The sequence below is a fragment of the Nestor notabilis genome, unplaced genomic scaffold (assembly GCF_000696875.1).
Source record: "Nestor notabilis isolate BGI_N333 unplaced genomic scaffold, ASM69687v1 scaffold10241, whole genome shotgun sequence".
Classification (NCBI taxonomy): domain Eukaryota; kingdom Metazoa; phylum Chordata; class Aves; order Psittaciformes; family Psittacidae; genus Nestor; species Nestor notabilis.
This window is the reverse complement of record NW_009915148.1, coordinates 1-12,817: the sequence shown is the minus strand read 5'-3', so window position 1 is coordinate 12,817 and position 12,817 is coordinate 1. Positions and strand designations below refer to the sequence as shown.

The window sequence follows — 12,817 nt, the reverse complement described above, 5'->3', positions numbered from 1 at the left end:
TACAGTTTTCTTTTTGTAATCATGGTGTCTGAGGAAAATAAATCTGAAAATCTACCACTTAATGTTTCCGTTCTCATAATCTTGAATGGTTTAGAAGAACTTACTTTGTCAAGAAACCTGTTGCCTTCTATTTCTGCATTTCACCTTGAATTTGATGTTTTGCCCTCTGGGTACTGACGTTAATATGAGTTCTGTGTTGTACTTATGTGATAAATCTTCCTTCGCAGATCATTCAACTTCAAGTGGTACATCCTCCTTTAAGCCCAGCCGATCACTGGTTTCTATTCCTACTGCCCATGTGATGCCGTCTAATGCCAGATCTTCACTTTCCAAACACAGGGAAGCTTTTAAGTCCGATGGTTCAAAATGGAGTACAAGCTTTGTACGGTCAGGAGGAGGCAGAAATCAGGGTGCCCTGGACAATTCTCTTGACATGAAAGATGCAAGACCTGTGAGAAGATGGTCTTCCTTGTCTAAACTCAGCTCACCAAATACCTTCAGCCAAGATGGTAGTAGTCATTCAGTGGACTCCAGGGCTAGTACAGACAAAGCTGTGTCACCGCAATTAAGGACAAATGGGCCAAGTTGTTTGCATGATAGCATGGAGTTGCTAAAAATTGAGGACAAAGAAACAGGGAAAAAACGATCTCCTCTACTGGACTGCAAATACAAATTTGAAACATGCAGCAGAGATGACTTTTCAGATTCCTCAAGCAGGAGACATGCCTTAGACTTGACCTACAGTGCCTTACCGGAATGCAAACCTATGGCAGCCAGCAGTGAAGCTTTTGGACAGAGATACGCAACTCTGGGACAACAGGCTGTGAGTGGAGCTCCCATACAGCCAGCAGTGAGGACTCAAATGTGGCTGAAAGAACAGTTACGTGCAAATCCCCTGGAGTGCAGGACTGCTGAGGAGCCCTACGGCGTAGCTGCATGGCATGTGCAGCAGCTTGAAGATTTTATAACAGGAGGTGAACAGCCTGTGCAGGTAAGGCTAAAGCTTGGTGTTCGCTGCCACCGTGTGGCATCCCGGAGGAATAACATTAGGCAGTTTTTAATAAAATGGAGAAGTCAACAGGTCCTTTTAACCAGGTGATGATATTTTAAACTTTGATTAGGGATGCTGCTGCTGTTTCTCAATATTACCTCAATGCCAGCAGTTGTTTGTTTGGGGTTTTTTTGGCATCCACTTACAGTTTACTCTGTTTGTTGTGCCTTATTTGCATGAGACTAGCATTTCTTTTTGTGAAGCTGCACATAGTAAGAGGTCCATCAAGTAACATTTTCAGCACTACTGCATGGTTTTAACTAATTAGAATCAAATAATAGTAGTCAATACGTTTGGTTTTTTTTAAATAAAATATGTAGGTTTTTTGTGTCATGCTGGAAGTATTTTCATATAGCAAACATCAAGCATGTGGTTTTAAGAGAGAGGGAACCCTTTCTAATGTGACAATCCATAGTCTTTGTTTCCAGCTCTTCCCTGGCAAAAGATAGCTTGTGAAGGAAGGCAGTATTTAAAATCTAAATGTTGAGGTTTACCTGGGTAGGTAAACTTGGCTTGCCAAAAAAGTCCCAAGCAGGTTACAATAGCTAGGATATTATGTGAGCAGAGATAATCTAGCTCTATGTGCAAATTACTAGTTTTCTCCAGCCTGAAGATATATTAAGTAATTTACTAAGAGTTTTACTCGAATCTTGTTGTTTCTTCCATTGCATATTGAAGGAAAGGAAAGACTGACAAGTGTAGAGGTTCTCGAGGTCCAGTTTTGCTCTTAATGGTGATCTGGGTTTGGGGTTATTTTGTTGTGGGTGTTTTTTTGTGTGTGTGGTTTTTTTTTTTTTTTGTGGTTTTTTTTTTTGTTTTTTTTTTTTTTTTTTTTTAGTTTTTGGTGGTTTTTTTGTTTGTGTTTGGGGTTTTTTTGCCTTTTTTTTGTTTTTGTTGTGTGTTTTTTTTTTTTTTTTTTTTTTTTTTTTGTCCCCCCCCCCCGTGTTTGGTTTTTTTGCTTGGTTGGTTTTTATGGTTTGGGTGTTTTGGTTTTTTTGTTTGTTTGTTTGTGTGTTTTGGTTGCTTGGTTAGTTTGGTTCTTTTCGTTTGTTTTAACTAATATGGCCATATAGTCTGCCATTGTTCCAGGGAGCCACCCATTACATTACCCGTACCACTACAAAACCCCCTCATCTTTCTCTAAGCTTGTTGAAGATTTGGTATCAAAAACTTCCCCTGGTGGAGGCAGAGTCTGATGGGGTCCTTTCAGAGCCAATGTGACAGAAAGTGGCTCACTACGGAGGCTGGGTCAGGGGCACTGCCAGATGGGCTCTTGGCAACTCACAGCTACCAGTGGTGTCAAGGAGCACAGGAGGGGTTTAGGAAGCAACTTACTTCCTTCATTTAGGTATCTGTCTCTTTATCATCTCTACAGTACCTTTTATTTGGGATGGGTGTTCTAGAAACTTATTTTTGTTTAGGTCACAACAACTCACAGCTTTTTTCATGTCTAGCAAGAACTCTTTCACTCTGACTATGATTAAATACAGTGTCTCCTTTTTGTATGAAGGCAAAGTTTCATGTTTGAAAGAGATGAAGCCCTGTGTATGTTACTGTGGTTATTCAAAAACCTGTGCGTGCAGGCATTGATGCTGAGTTGTGTTTTGAGGGCAGAGCCAAAAGGGGGAGCACAAGCATTAGTTATCTTTTTGGCTGAATTCATAAAGAGGTGCTTTTCAGGTTTTTGAGATTTTAAGATTGAAACATGAAGTTTTGCCTAAACATTTATTTTTTTCTTGCTTCTGTTATTTTTGTATCTGTATCAGTATTGATTATATATGTTACAGGCTCCATCTAGCTGTGGTTTAGGAAGCAATGATCCTATTGGCTGTCTGGTCAGTCATGGAAAACGGGAAGTCCTTGAAGGTGTGGCCTTTGCTCTTCTTGCCCTGACTTCCCGCTTGAATGTGAGGGGGACCCACAGGGAGTCTGACAGTAATTAAGGGCACAAGGGGTGTGAAGGAGGTTCCAGGTGGCTTTAGCAAGCAGAACACCTCTTCAGAGGGTGCATCATTCAGCTATGAGTGTGATGGTTGTGCCTTTTGGAAATAAATTTCCAAGGGGGATCTGGTCTATGGTTATTGTGTAACATCATGGAGTTGCATATGAAAGTTCTTTTCTCTAGCTAATGTGTACTATTTAATGTATGCTTTTTGAAGACAAACATTCTCCTACGTGTTTCCCAGAAACAGATTTTGACAGTAAAATAATTTCCATGCAGAATTTGTATTTTACCATACAGTTAATTATTTATTCTTGGTGTACTGATGATCTTCCAGCGGACACAACCATTGTAATACCTTTTTTTTTTTTTTTTTTTTTTTTTTTTTTTTTTTTTTGAACCCTCAGATAACACACAACAGTGGTTCTCACTCACTGAACGGGTAGGCCATACAAATCTGCATAAAAGACTGTATTTTCATGTAAAGGCATTTCTAAAGGCCACATCCTCCTATCTATCTCATCTCATTAGTAAATACTGTGTGCTAGTCCAGAAGTTAGGTTTAAAATGAAAGCATGCTTTTATAATTATGGGAGATAATACAGTAAGAAGGAGGAAGGTTTCAGAAGGTCACAGATCTACTCGCTAGCTCTGTACAGTGTTGTAGGCATCACTCTTTTCCATTGTATGGAGCATCTGTATGATTTTTTTTCATGGTGTGCTAACTTCTGTCAGAATTTAGCAGAGCAAATAGATGGAAATGGCTTAAGTGCATGTTTTTCCCTTAAGGTATCTGGTTTACTGTTTTTTCTTTAATGAGGAAAATGCTGCCTTGTTAATCTCTGTGTGTATATGTATATACCATGTATACAAAAGTCACTGGAAATAAAATTTTAATCCAGTGAGAGATTTAGAGATACCTCAACAATTTTCATTTCAAACCAGAGAAGGAAGTAAACTGCATGCATACCTGAACACTGGTGAACGAAAGTGTGAAACCTTAATTGAAAGAAAAAGGTAAAATATTCTTCAAATGATATTGTTGCCACAGAAAAGTTATTCTGATATCAGCTGAAAGCTAGTTGTTCTTATGATCCTGGCAGATAACTAAAAACTGTCAGCATTTTTCTTATATATTTAAAGCAGAATATTTGAAGATTATCAAAGTAATATGCTTACTATGATGTAGCTATGCAAAGTTTTCTGCTTTAAATGCAAACAGACAGGAGCTGATATTGCTATATTAACATTAAAAAGTTATAGATACGTAGTTTGCAGAAGCTATTTTAAATGTTTTGCACATAAGCAGATGAGAGGAAAGCTTTGTTTTAACTATCCCTGCTGCCTTAGCTAATTGTGCTGGTTTAGGTGGGCTGGATTTAATTTTCCTCATTGTAGCTATTATGGGACTAGGTTTGGGGTTTGTGCTGAAAAAAGTGTTTCCAGCCCAAACCAGCACAGTAATGCTGCCTAAGCTTTGGAGCAAGTAGCATAGAGCGGAATGTGGATGCCTGTTAAGGGTAGGACTGGCATAAACTGTGTTTTGCTGGGCATACTGCCGTCTCGTAGGAGAAGTCTTCTTGTAGCTCCAACATAGATGAGTCTCTTCCAGATCACTGAACTACCCATAATAACCAGCAATCATCTGGAAATCCTGAGGATGAACAGGAGTCGATCAGCTGTGTGATAGACTCGGCACTTCTGAGAGGTGATGGATCAACAGTGTATTTGCTGAATCGGGGATGTGGTGTTGGCAATAAAAAGCTGGAAGCTGGGGCTTCCCCACCCCATGAGCAACATCTACCTCATTTGCATGTATACAAAAGACTGTTAATATGTGTATGTATGGCATTAAGTTCACTGTACAACACATATGTGTTGGTACAATTTGTTCCCATGTTGTACTTGGGAAAGAGAAGTGCTTGTTTGGCCCCAGCGTAATACATAAAATATACTTCTGGCCACCATCTTTCCCAGTGTATCTCAAGTGTATAGAGCTGCCTGCCTTCTGGGCAAATAATTTCAGCAGAAGTGAGCTCTTCTTGGTCACTGTCCTTCCCAGGACCTGTGGGGAAAGTACATCATCCTGTAAAGGGCCATAGATGAAGGTCCTGTAAGAAGTTTATGTTGCAGGCTGAAGGCGAGGACAAGCTGTGGGCTGGATGGTTGCACTGGCAAGTAACAAGTGGTGTGTCAAATGGCCTGAGGGCTTCTCACACTGCACACTTGACCTGTGTCTAAGTGGTAAATCCGGCTTACTGAGGCTGTAGCACACTTCCTGTGTTCATGCAGATGCGCCCACTGTTTGAGTATGGGTCAGTGTTAAGGGCTCTTTGGCAGAGTTATGATAACCCTTGCTAATGGTAGTTTATTTTTCAGTTGTTTTGACAGCTTCTTCTTTTGATACTGTTGGATAACACTAATGGCTTCTGGCTTTTAAGGTGTTGCTGTGAACTGTAGGTGGTCAAAAGAGGTATAATAATTATGTTTTTGTATTTACACTTCATCTTAGTTGCTGCAAGATGCTTTTCATAGATATTCCTGTTTCTATCTACAGCATCTGTGCTTTTGCTCTCCACAGGTAATTTGATGCATGCTGTCAACCCAATGTAGGTGCTTCATTCTGCCTTCCTGCTGTTTCTTTGTCATTTCCCATAATGTACATGCTCTACAGAAACTCCATTTAAAAAGGTTGCTTTCTGCTGTCCCTTTTTGCAGAAATGATGTTCCTTGATGGCTGTATGTCTTTTGTAGGTCTTTAAATACAAGTCAGCTGTAGCAGTGAGAAAACTACAGTATCTTCTGACCCATACTTGGATTTCTTCAGGTACTCAGCAAGGCTCCAGATGCTTTCTTTGCTCAGTGGCAGGTAGATGATTGTGGACAATTTTTAGGATTGCCTTCTGATAAAATAGGCATGTGGATACTTTCTCTGTGATATATTTCAGTCTCTGCAGGCTTTGCATATTTATATTCACATAGTTCGAAGTGTCTACCTTATCACTGCAAAGCAAGATTCGAAAAGGAAGCAGAGCCTCACAGAGGTTCACATCAGCTTCACAAGGATAAACGCGAGCACCAGAACCAAGACAATAAGCAGAAAATTGAGCAGCAGGTTGACACCTCTATTGTTAGCAAGATCCATGATGTGCATCAGACTGCCCTCTTGTGTTTACTGCAGGCTCTTGATGGTAGATTTGGGTTGTTCTGCAGTAGTAAGCAGTGTAGAATCACATGAATTTCATTGTGTCCTCAGCTGTTTGCCTGGTTTTAGTTTCCACCACTTAAGGGGAAAAAAAAATTTACAATAACTGTTCCCCTGTCCACCACCACCACCCCCCAACAAAGGAATGTGGATGCTCCTCCAAGCCTTATTTTCCAAATACCTTAAAAATAAAAGAAAAATAAAGTTAATGGTAGCTTTCATCTTTTCAGGCCCATGTGATTTTCAAAAGAATGGCTATGCTCAACACGTACTTGCTACTTCTAAAATATCTCTGTAGGTGCAAAAACCGCCCAACTTTCTCATCTGTGCAAATGTCCCACTTTTAATAGGAGTATTTCCTACCCTTCTAGGGTTTGGCATCGTGCAGTGTGGTAGGTAGTATTTTGCCAGCAGTGTGCTGTGTAGGATTAATTGCAGCTTTGCAAATGCCTTATTAAGAAACTACATTGGGCTGGCAGAGGATGCATCCTTAGTGCTTTTAATAGCACATACGCAATAGATTATTTTAAGATAGTATTAATAACTTAGCAATTGTGTTTTATATATAGAAAAAGTAGATATAAATGAAAGCAACAAATAGGACCACTCAGCCCTAACAGGGAAATGTTGCCAAAACTTCCTTTTAAATAACCAGCTGAGGTTTTAGGAAAGATCACAAGAGGGCAGTATTTTATAGTTTTATATTTTATTAAAAAAACCCCAAAACCTGAACTTCTGGTATTCTTTTATCTTACAGTACAATGGGCTTATAAAGCAATCTGTTTCACTAAACTGTCAGATATTACAGTAAATCTAGGGTCTGTTTTAAATAATTTAAATTACCGGGGTTCTTGCTGAGATGAGCAGCAGGTTTGACGGAGTCCTTACTTATAAATTGCTCTGGTTTTAATCCTTGCAATGAACAAGAGGTTTTGCCTGTCTCCTTCCACAACCAAAACAGATTCTCTCCACCCTGTTTTTAACATCTAGGCCAAAATTAAAAGGACTACATTTGTGGTTAAATAAAAGGTATCTGTGGATCTTATAGGACTTCACAAATACTTTCTAATTTTATTCTGACAGGCACTATTTATTAATAGCCATACAAATTCAGGCATCTGGTCTGAATGCATCTATAGCATATTAGTATGCATCTGGATATGAACAAGAATACTCCCTAAATGAATGCATTTCTTACTCTGCTCTAATTTTGGCAGAGAGGATATAGGTAAAGCACATTTCGGCATAAGGGTGTGTCTGACATGATTATTGCTCTGTGTGCAGTTGTAGCAAAACTTGCATAAAAGATCTTTTTTATGCCAAGAGGGTCGGCAAACGTTTTGTGCATGTTTTGTGAATAATTTTTGTTTAAGCCTATTTTACACTTGTCTTCCCACTGAGTGGTTTGATTCTGCTGCTTGGAAGGGTGGTTGGTGCTAAATTGGTGCAGAAAAGTTAGTAACTGCAAGTACCTGCTGCCCTCTAAAGTGCCTCACTCTGGCTAGTCTTGATTAGAGCAAAATTTCAGTCCTGAAATGGCTCATGTCTTCACCTAGAGAAAAATGGGTAGCTGTAGCAGTTTTTTGCTGAAGAGCTGGCTGAGGAGACACATCTTTATAACCAGCATATTCTTGTTCCCGATTCAGCTCTTTTCCAGTTTAAAATTGCCACTGAAGTTTATCATTTGTGGGTTGTTTTTTTTTTTGTTGTTTTTTTTTTTTTTTTTTTTTTTTTTTTTTTGAGGAAGAGTAATACCAGATTGTTGCCTGTTTGGCTGTCTTTATTTACAATCGTTACGCAAGATGAATTTAGCCTTGGGTAGAGTGGAACAGAGAATTGAAAACTTAATCCAAACTACATGCTGTGTTTGGAATTTTTATTACAGCTCATAAAAGTAGTGAACATTTTCATTACACTTTCATAAAATTCATTAGGCTCTCATGTGCACTAGTTACTATGAATTATGTGTAAGAGATCTGGACATTGCAAAATAGGCAAGATGACTGCTGAAAACCAAAACAGAATAAATAGAAGTATCATGAATTAGAAAGCTGGATGATGATTTGCTGTTTTTCACATAACTTTAATAAGTAGATGATAGAATCCTTCTAAATGGAATTGTATTTAAGCATCTTATTTTATATAGTAATATATTTTCAGGCAGTCATTTTAATAAATAAAAACACAGTAGATGTTAGTTTTAACACCCATATAAGTATACAAAGAAGACTGTACTATATACAAAAGGCTTTATGCTTGTAATCTCTGGCATCAGTTAAAGAGATACAGAGAAAGGTAGTGAGGATGGTAGCAGACTATCATCATCAGAATCCTAAGACACAAATGAACCATACAGTACATGCAATTTATCTGCATTGTTGTAGGATAATAGGAGGGCTTCCAGTTTATTTATACTTTGGGTTTGTTCTTAGTCATTAATTGTTGGTTTGGTTTGGTTTTTGGTTCTTTTTTTTTTTTTTTTTTTTTTTTTTAATTAATAATGGCTTTTCAGCTGCCTATGAGGAAACTGGTGGGTTTTTTATAAGAGAGGAATAGGGTTTTTGTTTTCTTAGTAATGCTGTACTTCGATTTTTATGTGTTACTGGTTTATGAAATCAATAATCCCAATGTGTCCTCAGGATGTATATACCGATATCCTACTCTTTAACACCTTTTTCTCCAGGAAACTTTTAGTACTATAGAACTATTGTCTATTTCCAATTGAGTTTCTTGAAACACCTCCACAGCAAACTAAAACTGGAAACCCTATCCATCACAAAAACACAGATATAAAAAGAGGAGAAAGTAGCTTCATATTTTTTCTATTCCCTCCCAGTCCCAAAGTGAACTATGTGTGGCTTTTCTTAAGAAGAAGAATTAATAGGGAAAGTGTGCTTACTAAAACCTCATGCATTTGTGAGAGTGGTCAGAATGCATGAAAGGGAAATTAAGATTATTTTGACAGTTTGAATCAACAACAGTCATATACTAACTTGCAAGTGGGGATGTGTGTTGCCAATCTCATCAGCGCTTGCCCTAATCCTCTTAGAGTAGCTAGCTAATTTCCTCTAGAGATTAACTTTATTTCAGGAGTCTGGTTTCTCAACACTGTTTGCCAAAAAGGAAGTGGTCCTGGTACTGAAAACTGCTGGAGCAGAAACTTCATCTTTTATGGGTATAGACTGTGGTTTATATTCTGAAAATATACTTCTGCAATGATTTCCCTCCTGTGCATACCTGTTTATAATTTATAGTTATGATTTATTTTAGGAAAATGCTTGCCTTTTTTCCCCAACAAGCATTTGCAGTTGTAGGTGGTGGTGTTACTTCTATAGTACGCTTCAATACAGCAGTAAGGGTGACCTAGACCTACCTCATTACCACATCAGATATAAGCTACCTTGTGTGACATTGGCAAATACAAAGTTCTCTGTAGCTTCAAGTTAAGGAAATGGTAAATTATGACAGGCCATAATAAAGGTGTCTGAAGCCAAATATTAAAAACTCTGAGAATTATTTCTGGATTATGCCAACTGTCAGGTTAGTTAAATGACTATACAAAACTGTATCTTTGATACCAGTGTGGAAGTCTCAATTTTTTCTGCAAAACAGTGAAAAAAGTTCTCAGATGTCAGTTCTGTAAGGATGTATCTAGTGAAAAATACTGCAAATGAAGATGCCTTATTTTTTTTTTTTTTTCCCCTCCTTCTTTCTCAAATTCAGGTGTGGCGTGTTTGTGTGTATATATATATATATACACACACATGCACACACACACGGCTGTATGTATAAAAGATCCCTTAAATAGGGAGAAAAGCATATGAAATGGGATTTTATTTCAGGGTTAGAGGAGATTTTTGGTTTATTTTTATATTCCCGTACAAAAAACACTAAACCAGTTTGAATGCCTTCAGTTGATAATGCTGAGATGCAGCATCTTGGAATAAGCAGAGCAGAAGCTTGCCTAGGATGCAGAGGGCTGTGTGCCTGTAAATGTTTTTTGGGCAGACACAGGTCAAATTTGGAAGCAAACGAAGGGCTTACGGACTTTCAGAGAACCCTAAAAACGCTCTGCCCCCCACAAAAGTGAAGTTGCCATTTGTGTGATATAGCTAAAACATTGAGGAACTTACGAACTCCATGAAGAGTAGGTACTTTACCCCATTCAGAAACGACATCTCTTCATTGAGACATAAATTAGGTCATGCACAGCTTAGCAACAACAGGCTCTAAACACTGTTCCGTACAGAAGTAGTGTGTTTTTAATACATGTAGCAGGTAGTAAGAGATAGTGCGATGGTTGGCATACAGCTCTAGTCCAAGTGCTAGCCCCCCTCACGAGAGGATCCTTGCATTGGGAGTTGCAGTGTAGGTCTCTTCCCTCTGGGGGTGACTCTCCTACAGGACAGTGCAGAGAAGTGCTGGAACTTCAGAGGAGCATCACAATGATACAGATCAGCAAGAGGCAAATTAAAATCAGGCAGAAATTCACAAAGAGCTCTTGGAGCCTTTGGCGTGCTTGTGGGTTCACCTCAATAGTTGAGGCTCTCCTCAGAGCAGAGCGGGTTATGTACTGGACCTTCTCCATGGCAACAAGAAAGCAGAGGGCACAAATCAGAGGTTTTAGGAGGGCAGGAAGGAAAAGAAGTTGTCAGGAACAGTGCAAAGTGCTTATTATCTTCTCTTTTTGTTTTAGACAGCCTTTGTGGAGCTGGGAAAGCAGGAAAGTGAAGAGTTAGAAATGCAGAAGTGTTTTGATCAGTGCAAATAGAGATTCTTTTAAAGTTCTAAAAAGCCCAAAATTAATAGATTGCTGTTATGATGTTCCTAGTTTAAAACAGGATTTTTATAATTTTATTTTTCAAGTTTAGGTCTGTGCTGTATTGTGCTGCTTCTCCTGAAGGCTATGGAGCACCTGCTTCTTAACAGTGGTGGGGAATTGTAAAATGGAAATTGTGGGTATGTGGGTTTTATCTACATCGTTGCTATAGGTCTAATCTTTTTGTCCTTTACAGTTTGTAAAAAGGCCATAGCTGGTTTCCCTCCCACCTGCACTTTATCTGTTCAAGCACAGGTGAAGGCCTGATGATATGACTAGAGTCACAGACCTTTCAGCTCAGAGATCTAGATATTATTGCTGGCTGTTACTGACCTGTGCAGATAATCTGATTTACCAGTACCTTATTTTGGAAGGGGGATGGGGGAGGGAGAGAAATCTTGCTGAAGCATTTCCATTCCAAGTAAAAATTCTTTATGGTGTATAATTAAAAGCTAATGCATCACTTTTATAGGGGAATTTTAGTAATACATTTCTCAACAGACAAAGCAGAGTAAGGACTAATGTGGTTTTTCGTAATATGCATCTAGGACAATGTGTTACTAAATGTAAGTGCAAAGGCAGAGTACTACCATGAGGAGCAAAATAAAACATGTATGTAACTTTGTCTCTGAAGTGTTTTATTTCAAGTATATTTTAAATGCAGATGGAAGCACAGGGTGTCAGTTATCTTGAAATTCCCAAAGAGTAGTTGCAGTGTAAAACCCTCCTGCATGAACTTCCATGGCAAGAGGCTAGCCTGGATATATGCATGCTTAGCTCATAGTGAGGTGGAATCTGTAGGTGCTGTTGCAATGCGAAACCTTGGTTTTCAAGATGATGTTGATATGTGCATCTGTCTTAACTTTGCTCCTAAAGCTGCACTTGCTCCTAAATGTTTTATGAATTTATATTATGGTCATCTCTTCCCCAGAAGGCCTCTCTCTGTCAGATACCTGCTGCCCAAATTACATGATAATCCTGACTGAATCAGAGACACTTTATTGTCCACAGATTTGTCTTTAGATGTGGCTAAAATGGAAAAACTTTAAAATGAAACAGAAGAGTCTTTCAGGCTCTTCTCTTTTAGTTCCTCCATGTCGGGGTGTAGAGTCAAGTAGTACTGTATGAGCACAATACATGTGCTGCCAGTGCCAGTGTTGGTATTTAAAAAGAGGCTTTCAAAGGAAACCAGATGACACATGGATATTTTAATACCTTTAGAGGATTCCATATGATATCTCTTCCTAAAATTGACCTGCAGATTTTGTTATGATGTTTTGAGCTATAGTTGATCTTAACTTTATTGCAAATAAGACAGATACCCGGAACTTACTTTCGTAGTGACTATAATTTTTCAGCTGTGTTTGACTAGATGCTCTGCCTGGTTTTGTCTATTTAAGTAGTTAAAGTGCTTGCCAAGTATATTCGGCTTAGCTTTTTGCTTGTCGCTGTCTGCCCCAAGCGCAGTAAAGCAAGACATGCACAGGAATTCTCAAGTGACTTGGCTGAAGGCACATTTGTTCTCCCAGCCCAGTACAGGCAGAGGTACATTAGGCTGTTTATCTTCTTCTAGACATGGTAGGTGACTACTAATGCATTTACACTAGAACAGAAAAGTTTGTGTAACCAGCTTGCGTGACAGACACTGCACAGAGAACAGGATTTCCTGTGGATGACTTCAACACAACTTGTTATTTTTTTAATGCAAGGTGTATGCAACCTGTGTCTTTGGGCTGTGTGTGACCTCCTACAGAAACATATCTGTCTTCTTCCTGGCTTTTTGGGGCCCTTATATATATA

General features: G+C 38.8%; 2 protein-coding genes across 2 annotated transcripts; one reads left to right on the top strand and one right to left on the bottom strand.

Moving 5' to 3' along the window:
* Positions 1–227: 227 nt before the first annotated feature.
* LOC104413077 (centrosomal protein of 85 kDa-like) lies at positions 228–2,994 on the top strand (the record flags this gene model as incomplete). Its single annotated transcript, XM_010023985.1, has 2 exons — positions 228–991; positions 2,839–2,994. Coding segments are annotated over 2 exons (920 nt in total), but the record flags the coding sequence as incomplete, so codon positions are not given.
* Positions 2,995–10,481: 7,487 nt separating this feature from the next.
* Positions 10,482–10,786, bottom strand: PLN (phospholamban). The gene has a single exon (XM_010023984.1). It carries the CDS (start codon positions 10,784–10,786, stop codon positions 10,628–10,630), a length of 159 nt encoding a protein of 52 aa, XP_010022286.1. The 3' UTR covers positions 10,482–10,627.
* Positions 10,787–12,817: the final 2,031 nt, after the last annotated feature.